This window comes from Rhinopithecus bieti, unplaced genomic scaffold (genome assembly GCF_001698545.2).
Source record: "Rhinopithecus bieti isolate Rb0 unplaced genomic scaffold, ASM169854v2 scaffold_81617, whole genome shotgun sequence".
NCBI classification, from domain to species: domain Eukaryota; kingdom Metazoa; phylum Chordata; class Mammalia; order Primates; family Cercopithecidae; genus Rhinopithecus; species Rhinopithecus bieti.
The window spans coordinates 313,222-336,520 of NW_016841754.1; the positions used below are offsets into that span (position 1 = coordinate 313,222).

The window sequence follows — 23,299 nt, forward strand, 5'->3', positions numbered from 1 at the left end:
GTCTCTACTAAAAATACAAAAAAATTAGCCGGGCGTGGTGGCGGGTGCCTGTAGTCCCAGCTGCTCGGAAGGCTGAGGCAGGAGAATGACGTAAACCCGGGAGGCGGAGCTTGCAGTGAGCTGAGATCCGGCCACTGCACTCCAGCCTGGGTGACACAGCGAGACTCCGTCTCAAAAAAAAAAAGAAAAAAAATACAAAATTAGCCAGGCATGGTAGCACATGCCTGTAATCCCAGCTACTCGGGAAGCTGAGGCACGAAAATTGCTTGCACCTGGGAGGAGGAGGTTGCAGTGAGCCGAAATCGTGCCGCTGCACTCCAGCCCGGGTGACAGAGCAAGACTCCATCTCAAAAAAAAAAAAAAAAAAAAAAAAAAAAGAATGGGGGCAAGTAGTGCAGGATGGGCAGCTAAAGGTGTCTTGCTCTTTGAACTCTTCCTTGGAGCTAAAAATTAGGAATAGAGTAGAGGAGAGTCAGTAGGATGGAGCAGGCAGTCTGCTATGTCTATAGAGAAGGCAAGAGAAAGGAGACAAAAAATTCTAGGGTCTCTGGTCACACAGCTAAGGCAACCATTTCCAGATGTGCTGGCTGTTCCAAAGTGGCCACTCCCATGTCAGAGTCCTAAGTCTTGAGCTGCCTGCACAGGTGGTTGTCAGAAAATAACTCAGCCTTCCAAGCTCTGTGTTGTGCGCACTTCTGACTCATTCCCTGCAGCCTTTGCTTCTGCTGGGCCCCTGATATGCTTTGGATATTTGTCCCTTTCAAATCCCACATTGAAATAGGACCTCCAATGTTGGAGGTGGGCCTAGTGGGAGGTATTCGGGTCACGGGGGCAGATAGCGCTTGAACTGCTTGGTGCTGTCCTCGCGATAATAAGTGGCTTCTTACTCCGAAGAGTTCCTGTGAGATCTGGTTGTTTAAGAGAGGCTGGTACCTCCTCCCTCTTGCTCACCATGTGACACGCCTGCTCCCCCTTAGCCTTCTGCCATAATTGTAAACCCCCTGAGGCCCTCACTAGAAGCAAATGCCAGCACCACACTTCCTATACAGCCTAAAGAACTGTAAGCCAAAATAAACCTGTTTTCTTCATAAATTACCCAGCCTTAAGTATTTCTTTATAGCAATACAAAGGAACTAACTAACACCCAGCCCCTAATGCTGCCTTCTGCTTCCTCGCGGCAAGGTCATCCCTTACATATGCCATCAGGCACAAGGGCACCCAGTGTAGCACTGAGGATATAGCAGAGTATAAAAGAAGGTCTGCTGAAGGGCTAAGAGCTATGTATCGAAACCAGGCAACTATATCAAAACATGATGAGGTAATAATAACAGCAGCAGCGCTAGCATTTTTGGGCACTGACTATGCTACCTAGGCACTACCCTTCTGCAACTGCCTGATAACAGAGGTAAACTAAACTGACTTTACTCCTGTATTACATTATCTTAGGAACGGCTCAATTTTTGGTTAGATTCTAGGCCACAAGAAGTCTTGGAGTCCACTTCTCTAATATGTACACAATGAGTGCTAACACTTTGCACTTCTAAAATGTGTCCAGAATGCTTTAAACTGAAGAGAAATTATGTGCCGTTGGGAAGCCAGAGAGGATCTGTGAGCGGTCTGTACTATTCTCGCTTCCCTCCCCATCAAAGGAGGCCTGGGATGAGCCCACAGAGGCAGCTGAGCCCAGGTTGAGCCCTACAATAGGTTTCATCTCACAACTGCAGCGCCAGCAAGGGACCAGACTCCTTTAAACACAGACTAATCACTTCCTGGTATTAAATAAGGAGGCTGGTTTGAAGAGTTCTGTTCATAGAGATATCTAATTTAGGCTCTTCCTTTCCTGCCCTAGAGGTTTCATTTACAACTATTTAGAAGATAATCTAAATAGAAAATGTTTAAAAAAATTTTTTTTAAAAAGCAAATTAAGTATCTTCTACTCAATTTGCACAAAAGATTAACGAATCAAGTATTCGAGGACTCCAGACACAGTTAAAGGAAAACTGCCCAGCCTAGACTGTCTGGCTGAAATTTAAAGCCCGATTTGAAATCTTTTCTCCCCACCATAATACAGCTGAGAATTTTAAGCTCATTTTAACTACAAGCCATGTCTTATTTCAACAAATCTCCTTTTTTTTCCAGGCTCTAAGCATTACAATTATGTTGTGTAGAACAGATCATTTCCTCCTGCCAGCTCCTGACAGAATTAAAGCAGGGGTGGTTAATCCACCATCCATTTTATTTTTTCTGAGCTGAATGACTGATCTTGAAAGATGAGGCACAGACCAAACATGGCTATTCAGGTGAACGCACATGGGCCAGGGCAGAAATGTCGGGAATGAAGGCCCAAACAGACATCTCTTGTCCTGCTCCAGTTTATTATTTGTGAGGAAGCAAACATTTTCTGGGAAGCTTATTTGTTGTTTTGCTTCACTTTGTTCTCTTTGCCTAAACCCAAAAACAGCTGATCTAATGGAAAACTGGAACTGTGCCAGGAGGAAGCCCACCTCATCCTTCTAAGCATCTTCCTCCACATGGGGTATGGAAATGGGGGCCTAAGCAGCACTCTCTAGGAGTGTGCATATTTTTTCCTTTCTATTTAGAACTGGAAACATGTGGAAGGAATCTTTTGGAGGTAGGATGAATTCTACATGAGGAAAGGTCTCAGGTCTCCGTCTTCTGTATAAATATCAGCATCTCTGCCACACTCAGCTCAGGGTAAGCATTAGGGCTCAATGCTGAGGTCTGAGCCATCTAGCCTGAAGGTTACAAGTCTGGGGATTTCAGAAAACATTTAGAAATCAATTCTAAAATGGGATCTTCCTGTCCCTTTGCAAAGAAATAGTGCAGAAAAACACCCGTCTGGGAATGTGTTTTGTGTACATGACTGTGTCTTTATTTATTTATTTTCTTTTTGAAACGCAGTTTTTTGTTCTTTTTGCCCAGGCTGGAGTGCAATGCACAATCTCGACTCACTGCAACCTCCGCCTCCCGGGTTCAAGGGATTCTCCTGCCTCAGCCTCCTGAGTAGCTGGGATTACAGGTACCTACCACCATGCCCAGCTCATTTTTGTAGTTTTAGTAGAGATGGGGTTTCACCATGTTGGTCAGGCTGGTCTTGAACTCCTGACCTCAGGTGATCCATCCACCTCGGCCTCCCAAAGTGCTGGGATTATAGGCGTGAGCTACCGTGCCCGGCCTGGGTGTATCTTCCTTTACAGACCTCTTTAAACTGATGACATTAAGACTGCCACGTTCTTAGGGAAAAGGAGGAATGAGAAAAATTAACAAGAACTGAGCAACGGTTTCATTTGTAGGACCTGACAACAGATCTTTTGAAAAGAAATGTGTGTTCCATGGGCCGGGCGCGGTGGCTCAAGGCCTTTGAATCCCAGCTTTTGGGAGGCCGAGACGGTGGAATCACTGAGGTCAGGAGATCAAGACCATCCTGGCTAACACCATGAAACCCCAATCTCTTTCTCAAAAATTACAAAAACTACGGCGAGGTGACGGGCTGGCTGTTAGTCCCAAGCTACTTGGGGAGGCTGAGGCAGGAGAACGGCGTAAACCCGGGAGGCGGAGCTTGCAGTGAGCTGATGATCCGGCACTGCACTCCAGCCTGGGCGATAGAGCGGGAGACTCCGTCTTCTCAAAAAAAAAAAAAAAAAAAAAAAGATATGTGTTTGCCACATTTTTAGAGGGTGAGGGAGAGTATCAATGATTTTTTGACAGGTACGTTCCTGGATTCAAGGTTGTGGTCACATTCAAATCACATATGACATACAGGCCAGCAATGAAGTTCTGCACATCCACTGTCATCATCCTACTAGATTTTATTTCCCTTGTCTACATATTAACCGTAAGAGAAAGGCCCAGGAAACTTCCAAAAGGAAATAATAGCTGTTCTCCTTTGCTGGACTTTTTTTTATTGGGGTGGGGATAGGGGGTGAGAGGAGGAAGAGTTAGAGTAGAAGATAAAGAAAAAAAAATTTTTTTTAATACAAGCATCAAGAGCCCTGGAAATAGTGGCTAACTAGGTAAAGTATACCGTTCTTTTCTCATAAATCTCACATTGAAACAACAGAGAGAATCAGCCTGAGATATTTTCGCTGGAGCATTGAAAGCAAGAGTTGTAGAAGGTCAACAGAAAAACAAGCGCTATCTGGTAAAGCACCCCTCCACCCATCTTGAGCAAGGACAGCTCTGCCCTGAGACATCCCAGGACTGATTCAGGCCCGCAGGGCCGTACCAGGCTACATGCTTTACCACAAGGCATCAGTTTAAACCAATTGTGTGGCTGCACAAAGCACGGCTTGTTTGTAAAAGGAGAGAGTCTGTTGAGAATGGAATCAACTATTCTCTGCTTACCTTCTCAGGCCAGGGGCAGGGGTTGGGGTGGATAGGAGGGGAGCTGCTAAAATCATCAACACAGGATGTGAGTGCACAGCTGGGATGACAAAGGCCCAGTGATTTTTTCAAGGTCTCTGGAAATGCACCAAGGCATAAAAAACTGAAAGGCAAGTATTCCCTTTGCAAAGCCTGCTCTTGTAGGGGCCTAAACACCTCTGGACTGCACTTACTGCCCTGTGTAATTGGAAATAACAGTGACTCAATAACCATCAGAGGTATGTGACTCTCATGTCAGGAAAGAACTTTTATACACATCTTCAAGTGAGAAGGGTGTTTTTTTTCCTTTGTCTTCTTACGTTGTTGGTCTCCCAAGGTTGTTTTTTGTGGAGGCTCTGGCAGAGGCTCTAATGCAGAGGAAGGAAGGTCTCTTCCAATGCAGGAGGATTCTGCTCGCTAATAAAGAAGCAACAACAAAGAGTGTAAACAAATCCATCTTACCTTCCTGGTTACAGCTGGATCCAGATAGCCTTTGAGCTTTTGAATGTATGTATGGGGAGGATTCTTTACCTGGAATCGTTCCTGCAGAAAGCACAAAAGTCAAAAGTATGAAAGGTATGAAGCCATGACACAGCCACATCAGAGTATGTTACCAAAATATGACCAAAATGCATCCACAGTATAAATGTGGCCCTGTGAGCAGTCATTATGTACTAATTGTTTTGCATCTTGGTAATAGATGTGATCCCCTCTTTGCATAGGAGGAAAACTGAGGCTCAGAGAGATGCAGAACTCTGTTTGATGACACTGCTGGTCACAGATACATGTGGGTTTGAACCTACATCTGCTCAACTCCAGAGTCAGTACTGCTTTCTCCACAGGGCCCTGCAGCTTCCGTTCTAGGAACGGTGCTTTGCCCAACCTGTTTCAGCTCCTCCTTCAGCAGGTCTTCAATCTTTTGCGTATTCTCTTGAATATCTTCAATGTTGGCAAATCTTTCTCTTTTGGATATTTATTTTATCTTTGAAAATAACAAAACATTTGACCAAACTGATAAAGCTAATTTTTTTCAAATATGAGCAATGAGTCAATTGCTAAATAACTGGAATGGGGGAGTGTGGGTTTGCGTGGATACACATGTGTGTGCCATCATGAATGGATTCCAACCTGGAAGATCCAAAAGTATCCTGAGCAAAGGCAGTCACTGGAATAAGCATGAACATACATAATACACCGTCCAAGGTGATATCTGAATGTAGGTCAGAGGTGGGGCCCAAGAATCAACATTTCTAACATGTTTTATGCTAATACTGCCAAAAGAGGAACCATTCTTTGAAAAATTCACACCATGTGTTTCAGGTTTTATAGACCCTCATGTCCAAAGCAGAACAGGCAACAGTAAAAACCTGGGTAGAAGCCACATGTCCACAAACCATAAAATGAACAAGTACTTATATTTACATTCATACAATGGTATACTAGATTACAATGAAAACAAGCCATGTACTGCATGCTCCTATGAATGGATCTCACAAACCTGATGGTGAGCCAAGAAGAACACCTGATTTCATTTCTTCACACTTATAAAATAGGCAACATTAAACTTTAATGGTTACAGATACATACTCAAGTGGTAACACTATACATATAGATATATGGTTTTATATTGTGTGTATATATGTATACTTGGAGATGATCAGCCTGAAAGTCATGGTTGGAAGACTGAAGTGGGGAAAGTAGTAATCAAAAAGGGGAAATATGGCACATTCGTAAGAGGCCAGCAGTTCTATTTCTTGATCTGAGTAGCAGTTACAAAGATGCTGGCTTTATACTACTTATGATGCTGGTTCTCGGGCTTAACTACATTTTCTATATAGATGCTGTATTTCTCACAAAAAAAGTTTAAATCAGCTCTAAAGGAAAAAACAGATTCATCAAGAAATGAGGACAAGCCTGCGTAACATCGTGAAACCCCCTCTCTACCAAAAATACAAAAAATTAGCTGGGTATGGTGGTACATGCCTGTAGTCCCAGCTATCCAGGAGGCTGAGGTGGGAGAATCACCTGAGCCCAGGAGGTCAAGGCTGCAGTGAGCCCTGGTTGTGCCACTGCACTCCAACCTGGGTAACAGAGCACGACCCTGTCTAAAAAAAAAAAAAGAAAGAAAGAAAAAGATAAGAAAAAAAGATATGAGGATAATCTTTATCATGTTCTTTTCTACCTACAACCCCAAAAGGTATTTTCTTACTTTAATTCTTTATAATCTGATTATCGCTTACTCCACAATGGAATTTTTTGGTATTTCACTCTGACAAGTGGCCAGCATGTGCATGCATTTGTTTATCCCACAGAAGCTTGTACTTCTCCAACACAGGGAACCAGAACATTCTGCATGGTCCACTGAAGCCTTGCTTGCTTGTAGATTTCAAAATGCTAAAGGTCACTGTAATAATACTGAAAAGATAATCTTATTATTTAAAATCTATATTTGTTGTTTATCCTTGAAAATAGGGGAAATGGTTTGTAGTAGGACACCTATTAATATTTTCCCTTTTTTTAAAAAAAAACAGGAAAAATTTTTTAGTTTTTGAACTTTTTCCCAAAAAAAGTGTTTAAAAAAAAAAAAAAAAAAAGAGCAGTGGCCGGGCTCGGTGGCTCAAGCCTGTAATCCCAGCACTTTGGGAGGCCGAGACGGGTGGATCACAAGGTCAGGAGATCGAGACCATCCTGGCGAACACGGTGAAACCCCATCTCTACTAAAAAAATACAAAAAACTAGCTGGGCGAGGTGGTGGGCGTCTGTAGTCCCAGCTACTCGGGAGGCTGAGGCAGGAGAATGGCATAAACCCAGGAAGCAGAGCTTGCAGTGAGTTGAGATCCGGCCACTGCACTCCAGCCTGGGTGACAGAGCGAGACTCCGTCTCAAAAAAAAAAAGAGCAGCATACTTTTTCTAATGATTCCTCCAAATATTCTATCTTGAGAGCAATTTCTAAGTAATTCACAACTATTCAACATCTCGAGTGCCACCACTGTGTCTGTGTATAAATTCCTTTTTTAAAATCACCATCACTTCACCAAGGAATCAGAGGGGATCCTATTGCCATGGGGATTTAGCAGTAGTCCAGCTGAGGGCTAAAATAATCACAAAAGCTCAGAAAAATGAACTGATGAGCTATCTAGAAGCCAGTCATTATTTCCAACCTCATGTATGACAACAGCTGATGCCAGACAGATATCAGAATATAAATAAATATCACCCTTTTAAATAATATAATTCCAATTATTCAAAAAAATTTATTTGAGACAGAACCTCACTCTGTCACCCAGGCTGGAATGCAGTGGCACAATCACAGCTCACTGCAGCCTCGACTTCCCAGGTTCAAGCAATCCTCCCACTTCTGCCTCCTAAGAAGTTGGATCTATAGGTGCAGGCCACCACGCCCGGCTAATTTTCTAAAGACAACATCTCACCATGTTGCCCAGGCTGGTATCGAACTCCTGGGCTCAATTTTATTTTTACAATAATAAAATTTGGTGGAGTAGCACATGTAACACATTAGCATTCACTCATTTAGTGAGCCCTATCTTTGACGGTCAGTAAAGGCAGCTTTTCTTCATTTCCTACTTGGGACTGTGGCGACTCAGAGGCTTACTCAAATACACACATTTGCTGGTCCTGTTGACTGGACTATATTTCCTTAGGACTTTAAATTATGAACAAGGTCTACATGTAATAAACTCACACTTTTTCACATATGCTTATTTAGTATTTGTTGCTGTATTCCACATATTTTTCACTTGTTTGAGCAGCTTACTGACATATTTCCAAGAAAGAGAAAATAAGGAAGCCTCATGCTTTAAAACACAGTTGGTCCACACTGCATCTACTTCTAAGAAAACTCGGGTGCCGCCATTTGCCTTGGCACGTCTGCCCATCTCTTCTTTCTACCTCCACTGCTGCCATGGAACCCATAAAAAAGCTTGTGCCAAATGGGGAGAAGGGGGACAGAAAAAGAAGGTTCTGAAGTTCACTCTTGATTCCACTCACCCTCTATAAGATGGAATCATGGAAGCTGCCAATTTTGAATGGTTTTTGCAAGAGGATCAAAGTGAACGGAAAAGCTGGGAATCTCAGTGGAGGGGTGGTAACTATCGAAAAGAGCAAGATCACCAAGACTTCTCAGGTGCCTTTTCAATTCATGCTGATAGTTGATCATGACTAAAGAATATTTTTGTTCCTAAGAATAACATTTCTACACAGTGCAACTCAAGTTGGTGACTTAATAAAGGTACTTACATCATTGATGTCGAACAAGCAGGCAACTAGCTCCTGAAAATAACATGGGATATGAAGCAGTTTTTAAAAGTATGGGTAACGGAAAACTGCCAACCAAAGCAGTTTCGACTTTTAATACAATATCTAAAATTCTAATATTTAGAGGGCAAAATATATTAATTCACATAAATAGGATGCCTATAATCCATCTGAAGTGCTTCAAAATAAATATGTTTGGCAAGGTGCTGAAATTCTCTTACGTATTTTCCCAATGTTTCTGTTGTTCACATTGGCCACGTTGAAGACAGAGAGAAAAGGTTTGGCAAATCAGGTGCTGAATTTATAACTCAAACACTGGTTCCTTTAGATATTAGACAGGCAACCCCAAGTTTTACAGAAACAACTGGGGCTTTGTATTCTTCCTCTGTAACAGTTTTATTTGAATCCCTGGATGTAGGCTGAGTTTTCTCTTCTCTTCTCCCTCTCTCCTTCTTTCGCGGTTCTCACGAAAGTTTTATATGAGTTTTATTTAAGAACTTATAAAAATACAGTCAGGTGCGGTGGCTCACGCCTGTAATCCCAACACTTTGGGAGGCTGAGGCAGGTGGATCACCTGAGGTCAGGAGTTTGAGACCAGCCTGGCCAACGTGGTGAAACTCCATCTCTAGTAAAAATACAAAAATTAGTCAGGCGTGGTGGTGTGTGCCTGTAATCCCAGCTACTTTGGAGGCTGAGACAGGAGAGTTGCTTGAACCCGGTAGGCAGAGGTTGCAGTGAGCTGAGGTCGTGCCACTGCGCTCCAGCCTGGGCGACAGAGTGAGTCTCCATCTCAAAAAAACAAACAAACAAAAAAACTCACACAAAATATTCCAGATAATGAATTTTAATCCTAATCTTCCTCTTCTCTGGTTATTTTGGAAGTAACGTAATTCACAACTCCTTGCCTTTAGCAACTACGTGCAGTAGATGATTCTTCAAATATATTCTTCAAATATTTTTTAGTGAGATATTTCAACTACAATTACCTTTTCATGTGGGGCAGTACTTTTTGTTTCTCCAATTTTTAACTTATCTTTCAATGACGCTTTACAGTTTATCATATTCTTTAGATCCCTTAGCTCATTCAAGCTTCTATATCTGGCAAGTAGATATTATCTCCATTTTGCAGATGAGGGAACTGAGGCTCAAAGATTAAATGACTTACCTGAAATCATATACTGTGTGTGTGTGTGTGTGTGTGTGTGTGTGTGTGTGTGTGTGTGTAAGATCTCTGATGTATTTTTCCAATGTTTCTGTTGTTCAAACACAGGTTTTCTGACTCTTTCTGATCCTTGTTCTTTTTACTACACTATAATAAGCATGCTCATCTTAAATTTAATTGTATAAACATTTTTTAAAGGGTGGAAATAGGTTCTATTCTTCATTGAGTCCCAGTATGTAAAAGAATACTTGACACACAGTTGATCTTCGATAATGTTCAAAGAATTAAACTTTTTTAAAATGTCACATACAAGTCACTTCTGTCATAAATTAAGGGTAAGTTTTAAAGTGTAAAAGTATACAAAGAGAATATAAGCACACTCTACAGGATGTATCCCAGCAGGTTCAGTAGACATAAGTTAGTCAAGCTCATGTCAGAGCCAAAGAACATTTGCTGATGAGCCACAGCTGTCTCTCGTAGATCTAAAACTGTCTAATGCCTTTTATAACCATACATTTCCCCATTAACCCAATCCCCTAAGGCTTACGTTAGTTTCTTCTTTCCCTACGGGTTACCTGGAAGGTTAGGCTGCCTATACACATAGCTGCCTTGCAGACAAGGAAAAGACAAAACATTTACTGGACTCCACTTAATGACCAAGTCTACTGCAACCCAAGGTGGGAAACTAGACCATTCTGAAAAGAATGAAGTGACGGGCTGTGACAGGGGTGTAGTAATTTAATTAGGTAAGTTACAGCTAACAGAATTCCTTGGCGATGCTACAAGATGGCCTTTTCTACTAGATACAGACAGGCAGACTTAAGTTCTTTCTAACAAGCTGAACTGTTTCTTTGGTTCCTCCTCTCCCTACATGTCCTCCTCCTGTTTCTCCACTTAAATCTAATAGAGTTTGTCATTGAAAGCCTTTCTGTGTAAAGGTTTGGAATTGGACATTCCACTCATCTAGCTAAGCATTTCTGATCTTTTATATCCTCTCTATCCAATTACACGAGAAATTAATTCGGGTTAATTTGGTGTGAGCTAGACTCAGAACAAGCATGTTATAAGTATTTTCGCTCCATAAATCACATTTAGATACACAGCTCCACAATCAAACAAGAATTCCATTCCAGTTTATCTTATACCTTCATATTCTGAGGCTTAAGGAAAGAAATTATAACATGACATCTGAAAACAGAAATCTCAGGGAATGAATGGCTCTCAGGGCACACACAGTTGAGTTTCTTTCCCTGTGTGGTATAGCCACAAAGTCATTGGCTCTATTTCAGTGGTGTATCAGCAGAGCTACCTAAACTGCTTGAACATCCTCGGGGATGAATTAGATGTCACCATCATTACATGAGTATTAATGTTTTATTATCTTGATCCTAAAATAATTCATTTTAGATAGTAACAATTTAAAGGGCATTGTTTTTGTTCACATAATGTCACTACATTTGAATGTTTTTCTTCCTGGAAGCTGGAAGTAGTTGGGCATCCTTTCCAAAGGCTGAGTAGGCAAACTGCAGTCTCTAAATGAGCCAATATTACAACCAGCACTATTGCCATTAGTAAGTACTAATTTGTAAGATTTAGCTTAGTGCTAAGTACTCTTCAAAGTTAAGCTGACAGACATAATCCATATCCTCAAGGTTTCTACCCTCTAAAACAGAGAATGCTGACACAAGTAACAGGGAGGAGAAAATACGAGAATGAAATGTTGCAATAATATTGTATATGGACAGAAATGATTTATCCAATATGGAAGAGGCCAAGAACGGTGCACCTGCATGGTGTGGGGTGGGCTAGGGGGAGAGGGTTGCCAAGACCAGTCAGCATCCCTAAACAGGAGGGCCTGAGGTAAGCCCTAACACCTTGCCCTCCCAGGGCTAACCATTTATACAAATAGAAAACGATTTACACAAATAGACCTAGATTCCCAAAGAACTGAGAGAACCAAAGCCCCCAAAAGAATGCATGCTCCTTGGTCCCCTCAAAATAAACATTTTGAAATTTCTGAGTAGCTGGCAGACTGTCCCCATCAACAGAAAGTATGCGTATGAGCATGTTGTGGATGGTGAGACAGGAGAGGACAATTGACAGAAAATGAAAAAGTATTAAGTTTCTGCCTACTGACTATAATAGATGGCCAAGAAGGCAAGTTCAGATGAGATTCTAATTTGTATAATGACTACCAGAGGAAGCTAGTGCCAGCTGGACTACTATTTAGAAGGATCCCAGTGGTTATTATTGGATGAAAATATTTTGCTAAACAAGCCCCTGCCTCTGAACATTTTAAATCTTACTAACATGTTTGGATCTCCTGTTTCTAGGCCCTAACACGAAAACTTTAAAAAAGAGTTTTTACTCTTTCACCTATCCAGAACACATACAGAAGATACTGTAAGAAGCACAAAAAGAAATAAACTCAATTGCAAAGCATTAAATCTCATCTCTGAGACGCAGCAGACATAGTTGTAATACAAAATAGAATATGATAAGAGCCATATGTGATCCTCTCAAAGTTCAAAGAAAGGTGAGGCTCTTCCCAACTGAGATGATCAAAGGAACCTCCCCAGAGAAAGTGGCTTTTGAATTGAATTTTGGAAGGCAGGCAGTGCATAGATATCCTGGGACGGTATAAGAGGCAGGAGACAGAGGAGTTTTCCAGATGAGGAACATGGGAACAATAGCAGAGAAAGGCAGGATATGTGGTAATAACTTCAAGAGGTTTAGCTGAGTTCTAGTAATCCAGTTTATGAAAATTGCACAAAGGATCTATATGGTAAATTGGAACAAACGGCAGCGGATGTCAAATAATAAGTTAGGAATACAGGATGGACAACAAGGAGTCTTGAATAGTGAAAAACACATGATTAATACTGTGTACCTCTTTCCTCCGTTCCCAACTTTTAAAGTTGGCTATTTCTGCACCAGACTTGAAAAATCAGCACGTCAGATTCATTCCACAGCCATAGTTTCTTGGAGAGCCTCAAAACATTCTTCAGCTCTGAATATGAAATCATTTTGCTAGTTGAAGAGGAGAGGACAACTTTCCAAGTGTTCCATTACAGCTCTCAGACTGAAAATAACCTCTGATGAGACTTTTCCAAATGCTTTCTTTTATTTAGACTAGCAAGAATTTCTTCTAGTCCAATGAGTCTCTCCTGACCAAAACATCCTATAACTCATTTTCTAATCTGTAATATTGAGTAGGTTTCTTTAATCCTACTCCTCTTACTTAGGAATGCCTTTCAAACAAAAAGAAAGTACAGATGATCTTTCAGAGTCCCCAGAGATGGTCACGTATCATACAAATAAAACATAGGGGGTTGGGAGAGATCAGAGTTCAAAATCTGATCAGAAAAAAAAAACAAAACAGACAAAGTAAGCCTTAAAAGTTCTTGTAGAAACCATTAGGCAATTCAAGAGCACTAATATTTTCAATTACTCAAGAATTTTTTAAAATTACAAGCTCCAATTTTAAGAATTGCTTTTCTGACTACAGTTAAATTAACTGCTTCTCTAAAACTCCATTGGCCTCAATTCAAACAATGTACAAACTGTGAGTATAATTATCACAACTTCAACAGGTGCTAGCTGAATCAAACTGAACTGGAATATTTACTAAGGTGGTAAGTTTTGTCAGTGAAACTTTAAAGCAAGTAGCATGGGAGGAGCTAGAAGCTACTTTCCACTAAAATCAGTAAGTGGTGGGAAGTGTCTGATACATGGAAAGAAAGTATACTTGTGAACAGAATAATTGAAAGTAAGAGAAATTCATCAGATCTTAATCATCCTACCCTTACCACTTGCTTTTACTTAATGTAGGGACAGATTTAAACACAGGAACCAAGCTGAGAATACTCAACTTCAACTTTTATCCAAGGCAGTTGTTTCTATTACAGAAGCCATAAAATAGTGTTTAATTATAAAACTGGGTTTTGATAAGTACGATGATATAATATAAACCATCTCTCTCTACAAAGGCATAAATGAAGTGGTGGGAGGTTGTACAAAAACAATATTTCTCTAGGAACAAAAAATTGGAAACATTTTAAAAATATATCCCTTAAAATAGCACCCAAAATCATGATATTTAGAGATAAATTTAAAATATGTGTAAGACCTGTATACTACTAGAAATGTCAAAAAATTCCTGCAAGATATTAAAAACACCTAAATCAATAGAGATACCATGTTCATAGATCAGAAGAGTCAATATTGTATAAAGGTCAATTCTACTGAAATTGATCTACAGAGTCAATGCATGTTCTGCCAAAATCCTGGAAGCTTTTTCTTAGAAACTGACAAACTGATTCTAAAATTTATATTAAAATGCAAAGGAACCAGAATAGCCAAAATAATTTAGCAAAAGAAAAAGTTGGAGAATTGACACTACCTGATTTCAAGACAGTAATCAAACCAAAGACATATTGGCATAAAAATAAAAATATAGATGCCTAGAACAGAATAGAGAACACAAAAATAGACCCACATGTATATGGCCAATTGGTTTTCAAAGATACCAAGGCAATTCATGAAACAAGAACAGTCTATTAAATAAATTGTGCGAAACAGTTGGAGGTGCAGATAGATAAATATAGAAGCATAGATGGATGAATGGATGGATAGACAGATGATTGATAGACAGATAGATAGATGAGGAAAAAGTGTAACTCCACCCTTAACTCATCCCATATATCAAAATAGATTATACACTAAAATATAACGACCAAAACTGTAAAATTTCCAGAAGAAAACATATGAGATAATCTCTGTGACCTGACGGTAGACAAAAAATTTCTTAGGAAACAAAATGCATGAACCACTTAAAAAGTAAATTCAATTTCATCAGAAAACTTTTGTTCTTCAGAAGATACTGTTATAAATACTAAAAGTGAGACAAAAACTAATGAAATATTTGCGAAGTATTTGTTTGATAAAGACTTGTATCCAGAATATTGTTTAAAACTTCTACAGCTAAGACAAATAACTCACTTTTTAAAAATAGGCAAAAGAGGCCAGGTACAGTGGCTCACACCTGTAATCCCAGCTCTTCGGGAGGCCAAGGCAGGTGGATCACTTGAGGTCAGGAGTTCGAGACCAGTCTGGCCAACACGGTGAAACCCTGTCTCTACTAAAAATACAAAAATTAGCTGGGCATGGTGGTGCATGCCTGTAATCCTGGCTACTTGGGAGACTGAGGCAGGAGAATCACTTGAACCCAGGAAACAGAGGTTTGAGCCAAGATCATGCCACTCCACTCCAGTCTGGGCAAGAGAATGAGACTCCATCTCAAAAAAAAAAAAAAAAAAATTAAAATAGGCAAAAGATTTGAACAGAGCGGATCCTTCAACAAAGATATAAAATGTCAAACAGGCACATAAAAAGATGCTCAACATCATCAGTCATTAGGGAAATGCAAATGAAAACCACAGTGAGATACTGCCATATGCCCATAAAAATGGCTAGAATTTTAAAAGACTGACAATACCAAGGGTTGATAGGATTTGGAGCAACAGGGACTCTATTACATCGCTGGTAAGAATGCAAAATGGTCTAGCCACTTTGGAAAACACAACTGGTGAACATTATTATATATAAATTAGACCTCAACAAAAATAATTAAAAAGTTTATCAAAGTAATTTTAGATATATTTATTTACCTTGTTACTGAGCACAACTCTCTTGAAAAAGTTTACCTCGCCCTAATGAAAGACATGCACCAGACACAAGCCAAATATTCATCTTTGTCAATTAATACTTTTGCAGGAAATAAAGTACTCTAAGGGATCCTATAAACCTTAGTTTTACTATTTCAAAAACATATCATTCATAATTCTATTTAAAGAATAAAAAATTAAGGTAATTGCATCACAGTTTTTTAATCAGGCTCCAAATGTACCTCCATACCTCAAATCATTAATATGACTTCACTGTCATTTCATATTTGCTTAATTCACTACCTTGATCCAACTTCTGTACCTCACCCCACCCCTAAACCACATCCCATTCTCCTAGATATATAAATATTCTCCTTCTAAAACATAAAAACTAAAGCAACATATGCTAATAAACTTGAAGACCCACATCTTAAACCCAGGCTCCAGTGATCCCACTGTATGCTTTCCCCTTAGATCTTATATCTTAGGTCGGGTACAGTGGCTCACACCTGTAATCCCAGCACTTTGGGATCACCTGAGGCCAGGAGTTCAAGACCAGCCTGGCCAACATGGCAAAACCCTGTCTCTACTAAAACTACAAAAATTAGCTGGGCGTGGTATTGGGCGCCTGTAGTCCCAGCTACTTGGGAAGCTGAGGCAGGAGGATCACTTGAACCCAGGAGGGGGAGGTTGCAATAAGCAGACATCGCAGCACCGCACTCCAGCCTGGGTGACAGAGCAAGACTCTGTTTCAACAGGAAAAAAAAGATCTTACATCTTAATTTTACATTTAGCATAATAAACACAAACACCCCTTCTAATAAACCCCACATTCTTTCTTTTCATCTTCAGATCCCATGATTAAGCAAACAATAGTTTCAATCTTTGACCCACATGGTCAAAATCAGTTACTAAGCCAAGCTTTCAAATAGGATCTAAGGATAGGCATAGAAGGTCCCTCTAAATGGGTCACTGATGAGGACAAAGATATATAAGCACACACCTAACCTGCTAGATGTGTTCATCTTCTAGGGTTTTAGACTGACTTGAAGTTATACTCTAACAGAAAATATGGGTACATATATCAATAACTGAGTGGCTGTGGTCAAACTGATTGTGAAGAGAACCAACAGAGGTTTTACGGGTAAGAAACATCTGTATAATGATATTTCTAGTACCTGAAGGTGCTGCTACAAGCCTTGGACTCATCCACAGCTAGTATCCACCATGTTTGTGGAGGTTATACACAGTCTTTGCCCTATGTATAGCTGTTTCTTACAAAACCCAAACCATATTTCTAATTAGTTTTCCTCCTATCTTCCCGTACTACCAAATACTTACAGTATCATTAGAAATTTAAACCAATTTACCTTGTATTTCTGCTACCTAAACAAATGTTTTACTACTGCAGCAGGGATAAAGACTGTAAACACCTCAATTTCCCCAATGACTTTAGAAAATGACTTCTTTTAAACTCTTTCTTTCCTTGAAAGTTCATCAAGAACACTGCAGGCAACCAGGAAAGAGTATGTATCTGGGCTGAGGGTGTTCCATTATATATTTAGTCTTTTTTTTTTTTTTTTTTTTTTGAGACAGAGTCTCGCTCTGTGGCCCGGGCTGGAGTGCAGTGGCCAATCTCAGCTCACTGCAAGCTCCGCCTCCTGGGTTCATGCCATTCTCCTGCCTCAGCCTCCTGAGTAGCTGGGACTACAGGCGCCCGCCACCTCGCCCGGCTAGTTTTTTGTATTTTAGTAGAGACGGGGTTTCACCGTGTTGGCCAGGATGGTCTCGATCTCCTGACCTCGTGATCCACCCGTCTCGGCCTCCCAAAGTGCTGGGATTACAGGCTTGAGCCACCGCGCCCGGCCTATATTTAGTCTTTTACAGTTTGCTTTTAAGTGTATGTCTTAATCTTTTTTCAACCTTGTTTTGAAACATTCGGCATAATATTTTCTGAAGCATGATGGTCATAGCATCTAGCACATCACTCTTCACAAGGTGAAGTTAATCATTTAATTGCTTGACGGTGAAGAGGCTACAATTGTATGGTGGTTTTCTCAAAAAACTTTTTTAAACATAAAATTTTCCAGAATCAGGCATCAGTAGACTTCAGTTTTAGTTTCAGCTCAAGCACTTGCTGTACAACTTCTAGAAAGTCATTTGACTTTATGTGTGTGGGGGGGTGTGTGTGTGTGTGTGAAAGGTGAGCAACAGCAGCCTTCCACAAGCAAAGATGATGAGTCAAATGGCCAACTGTTAAAAATGAAATAAAATAGTATCTGTATCACTTGGTAGAAATTCTTAGCTAACCTGCCTTAATAAATCATTTTAATTTGCTTAGCAATGATTTTCTAAAAGATAGTGTCAAAGATCAACCTCAGTGTCCCCAAGTTTATAAAAGTCATTCATATGATAAACTTTGCTTCAAACAAGACAACCACTTAGTCTAAGCCAGCTCAGGCAATTAAGTCGTTTTTAAAAGGTGGGGTGGGAGTGGAGGATCTATAATTCCATTTGTATTACCAGGCAGGAAGGCAGGCACTGTGATATACATTTTGGCAAAATACAACCTAAAAGTTTCTTTTCTTTTTTTCCCCCCACTTATCTTGCTCCTTCTAAAGCCTACACATTTCAAACGAGACTAAGCCCTCGATGTCCAGCTCTGACAACGAATACCAAACAGCATTTCTGACAGAGTATTTCTATCAAGCAACCAAAAAGGACGGTTTTAAAACAATAATTGTTTCCTCTCCTCTTTTTACTACCTTTCTCCCTTTGTCTCTCCCCCTACTTCAGTCTCTGTAGGGTGTAGGCCAGCACTTTTCTCTCCACTATGAAAGCTATAGGCCAAGAGGAGGAAAGATGTAATGTAAATTCACTTCTAGGTTCAGACCCAACTTTCCAAAACTCCAAGAGCTCAACATACAAAGAGTTGGCATCTGCTATTTGATTGCTTTCCAGTGTTTCAGAATCAAAGAATCAGAGACGTGGAGTGAGTCTTAACGGAAAGGAAACTGCTTTTAGGAAGGAAATGAAAAGAAACCTGACTTCTTTTCAACATCAATTAACTCAGTGCCTTTCCTCAGGTTTGGAGAGCGTAAGAAAACGAACAGTCCCTTCAAAAACTCAAGCAGAAGATAGCAGACACAAAATACCCCTTTTATTTTCTGAGGTGTGGCAAAAATAACCACATCCCACAATCAATTCTTGTCTGGTGCATCGCTGGAACTTGGGACAAACAAATTGGTACTACCAACCATTTGGAGTCTTTTCCCTCACTTCTAAGGAAAACTCAGACCCACACTCCATGTCTCACCTCACTCTTTCCTTTCCCTCGCCTAGACAACTAAATGCCTAGTCAATGAATAAATTAATGAATACATAAGGGCAAGTTTTAATACTGAATACAACCTAAAACAAATGAACCGTAAGACTATCAAAATCGGTAATCGTGGCAGAGACTAGCAGTCGCTGTTTAGTAAACATTTTCTTCTCCCTCTGGGTGCTCAGCTAGTCTCCATTTCTCATCCTTTTTTGCAGGTCCTTGTCAACAAAATAAGAGTGTAGGTGATGTGTGCCAATTCCAGGCCTGTCCCAGAGACTTCCCAGGTGTGCACCTGCATGTTCTTTCTCCCTTTGTTTGGAAAGAGATGATTCCCAGGGTGAAGCGGAAGCTGTGTGTTGAAAATAGCCTCACCTGGGTCCCTGATTGTGTAGAATTTGACCCCCAATGACCAACAATATCTAACCTGATTATGTAAATTAAAATCTACTATGTGAATCATTATATATCTTAGTGTTTGTAGTGGGTTGAACGGTGACCCCCAAAAGATATGGCCATGTCCTAACCTCCTCCCCCAACCACCAGTGAGTATAATAACCACTTGTGGAAAAAGGGTATTTGCAGATGTCATGAGGTTTTAAGGATCTCAAGATGTGATCATCCCAGATTATCCATGTAGGCCCTAAATCCAGTAACTGTTCTTATAAAAGACAAGAGAAGACAGAGAGAAGAGAAGGCCAGGTAAGGATGGAGGCAGAGATTGGATTTACACAGACACAAGCCAAAGAATGCCCAGTCACCAGAAGGAAGGAGAGGAAAGGAAGGAATCTCCTTTAGGGCCTTGGGAGGGAACAAGGCCCCGTAAACCGCCTGATTTCAGACTTCTGGTCTCCAGGTCTGTGAGAGAACACACTTTTGTTATTGTAAGCCACCAAATGTGCAGTAATTTGTTATGGCAGCCATAGGACACTAAGATAGTATCTATTCGTTACCCTATCGTTTGGTGCACAGAAAGCTACAAAAAACCTTATACTACAGTCAGTAATTTAGTTAGTAATGTTTTAGGTAGTAATGATACTCGTATTGTTTTGAAAGTTTTATATGACAGAAAAGGTAAATAATTATATTACTGTTAGGAATCAAACATTTCATTGTAAAAGAAAGGTAACTATAAAATCAAAGAGATTAAGCAAATTAATGAAAATTGATTTGAAAATATTGAATTCATAATTTTTGGACGTGTATTTTTAAGGTCTAAAAACTTACATTAAGAAGCAAAGTCACTCAGCAGCTATGAAAACATTTTGCACACACTTGCTCATCTCTAATACTATCTCCCTCTAAAAAGAAAAGGGATCATCGGAGAAATGACTTATCCTAGGCCTGGGCAAAGAAGATACAAGATACAAAGAAGATACGTTTCATACCATAAAACAAGCTCTCAAGGATTAATAGGGTCGTGTGAAAAGGACACAAGAACCAGCACCAAGGGATTCCCACAGATCAAAGAAGTGATCATATGAGCCTCAAAAATAATATCACATTGATTGAAACATGATTGAATCCATGAAAATTCATGAGTTCATAGTGATACTCAAAAAAGGAGACCAGAGAAAACCCACTGGTCATCTTTTGTGGTATCTATTAATCCAAATTCTACTTTAAAAAATGGCAATTGAGGGGAAAAATTCCAGGAATAATTACATTCCAGGATAAACCAAGACCCAGTTGAAAAGCTCTAGTTACTAGCTTAATGTATTAATAGAAGGAAAGAGAGATTAGAAAATCATCTTTTTCCAATTTGTAATGAAACTGATTCAGCAAAAGATTGTCAATTGGTTTCAAACCCATTAGGTACAAGGTTGATAGGTAACTGGACGTATATATGGTGTCAGAGTAACACCAAACAGAATTCTCTCCAACATAAGGGGAAAACACAGTTACACAATGGGGCCATCAACTTGTCATTGGCCAAACTTATTTAATGATGGGACAAGCAGACATTATTTTTCTATGATATTCTTGACAAAGATGTTCAACATCAATCTGTAATGCCTTTAAATCTAACTTCTAGGTAACAGGAAATTCAGGAGCTAAGACACTCCCTAAATCACTTGAGCAGCCACATACAAAACCTTGGTGAGAAACCCTTACCTACTATAATTTTTGCTTCAAGCGCTTGTTTCCAGATCCCTGGGATAACAGGCAACAAATGAAAAGCTTGTGAGTAGTTGGAAATAGATTTCTCGGTTTGACTATCTGGGTGGACCAATAGGCATTGCTAGTCGGTACGCTCTATGACCTCAGTTTCAATCATCTATAGAAATAAGGGCTTGGGGAACTAGATATAGAAAGCGAAGGGACTGCACTCTCACTCCACAGGCTCGCTCACATGCTGTCTGGACGGAGCATGGTGGAACTTTTTCAACAGAAAAAGTAGTCAGTGGCTTGGGATAAGTATGGTCTCTAACAACCGCTCCGATAGTAAATGATCCTAAAAGTCTTAAATTCATCCAGGATCTCGTACACCCCAAACCGAGGCATTTATCCATTGAGTACCACTGCTGCTAAGAAGCTCTAAACTGCGCGAGGAAAATGGCGAAAGCCCCAAAACCACAACATGGCCAGCACGAGCGGTCTGTACCAAGAAATGAGTCGCAGTGATATATAGGACTTCTCTCTTTCCATAAGTGGAAGCACTTGACAAGAGCTTCAGCTAAGGAGCTTCAGGGTTTTATTGCAGTGTATCAAGGAAATTGAGAACAAATAAGGAGATACTAAGAAATTACTATTCATTTTAATTGTGATGACCTTATTTGAATACAAGAGAAAATTTTTATAAGGTGCATACTGATTTTTTAAAAAAAAACAAATATCAAACAAAAAATCTGACTATGCACAACCAAAAGAATGAATGTATAGAGGGGGAAGATCAGATACCAAAATGGTAAGAGAAAACTAAGGGTCAAAAGACAAAATTTGAAAAGAATTAAACAGATCATAAAAAACTAATAATTTTAAAACAGCATTTAAACATACCACAGAATTATGGAAACATGGTAAAAATATAACCAATTTAACATATTAAGTATAGTAAACATGTCAGTTAGTCAGAGGATAGAAGGAAGGGAGGAGAAGGAGAAGGAGAAGTGGCTGTCTGCTAGCCCAGCAACTGGAAGTGAGAAGCCAGAAAGGAGTGAGCGTAGCTAAATGTATAATCAAAGCCTGCAACTTGGGAAATAGGGGCTAAAAGGCAGACTACGTCTGAAGTCTAGGAGCAAAAAGGAGGAAAAGGGGCACGGAAAGGTTATTGCTGGCATCACCATCTTTTCCTTCAGTTTCTTCACCACTGTCTCTGCTCTTCCTACGCTTGCTCAAATGACTCTAACATAGCAGCCACCAACACCGAAGTAGGCTATAAAAATGCCACCACTGTCACTATGCATTTATTACCCCTGGTGCTCCAAGGACAAGCCCTCTTTACCTGGAATGGCCCACGGGAAATAATTTATCAGGATTCTGTAGTATTTGCTTATTAGGCAGGGAAGAGCTTTAACTGGCTCACAAAACATGAACATTAAAAAATAATAATAATAACCAACACTAAAACCATGGAGATATATTTGCTCTTTAATTTTTTAGGAAATTTAATTCCAATGGCAAACTGGCTTAAATATTGAGGCAAGTTCTCCAGTAAGAAACCTGCTTTTCTTTTTTAAAGAAATAGTATTACACCACAAGTAAAGGGTTTAAAAAATAATTATATTCTTAATGATTAAATACATGTACATGGTATGGGTCAGCTGTGTTGAAAAAGACAAGAGATCACCTCTCACAACAGGAGTAATGAGATTTCTTAGCGCCACTGGCCTGACTCAGCTCTGGCTTCGCCTTCCCTAGATCAGGACCCATGCCAAGCCTGGAGAGATGCAGTCTGACCTCCCTGAAATGCTTATCACAGGAAACTGAGTCTAAGTGGCTACAATTTCCTACTACCTCTTCACGCTCATCTTTTGTTTTGTTTTTTAATCTGCTTCTTCCCATCACTTTATACAAGTAAAGAAAGGGGAGATTTTCCATGTCTCACCCTTCCCTTGGTCCCTTCCCCAAGGATACTATGCCAAGCAACAGCCAGCCATCAGAAGGCAAGGTCCACCCATGCCAAATCACCACAGAAAATAACCAATCACACCCTCAGCACCAGCAAACACTGAAGGAAGGTTTTATAACCCAGCTTAGGGATGGCACCTCTAACAGCTTCCGGACTGGATTATATGTTGGTGGGATCTACACCCATCGCATTAGTCATCTCCAATGTCCTGAAATCTTTGACTAACCACTTCCACTTGATCATCCAGCAGAGGCACAGTTATGAACCCACAACCTGTAAGCTCTATAGGCACTCCCTAAATTACTTGAGCAGCCACATACAAAACCTTGGTGAGAAACCCTTACCTACTATAATTTTTGCTTCAAGGGCTTGTTTCCAGATCCCTGGGATAACAGGCAACAAAAGCTTGTGAGTCGAG

The 23,299-nt window shown here is 40.1% G+C and overlaps 1 protein-coding gene across 2 annotated transcripts in view; it reads right to left on the reverse strand.

The window, feature by feature from the left end:
• The window catches only part of FMNL2 (formin like 2), a 323,435-nt gene that overhangs the window by 106,569 nt on the left and 193,567 nt on the right, over positions 1-23,299 (reverse strand). For both annotated transcript variants that reach the window (XM_017866074.1, XM_017866073.1), the window contains exon 3: positions 4,846-4,926. In XM_017866074.1, coding sequence (XP_017721563.1) covers positions 4,846-4,926 — 81 coding nt within the window. The remainder of the gene's footprint in view (positions 1-4,845; positions 4,927-23,299) is intronic.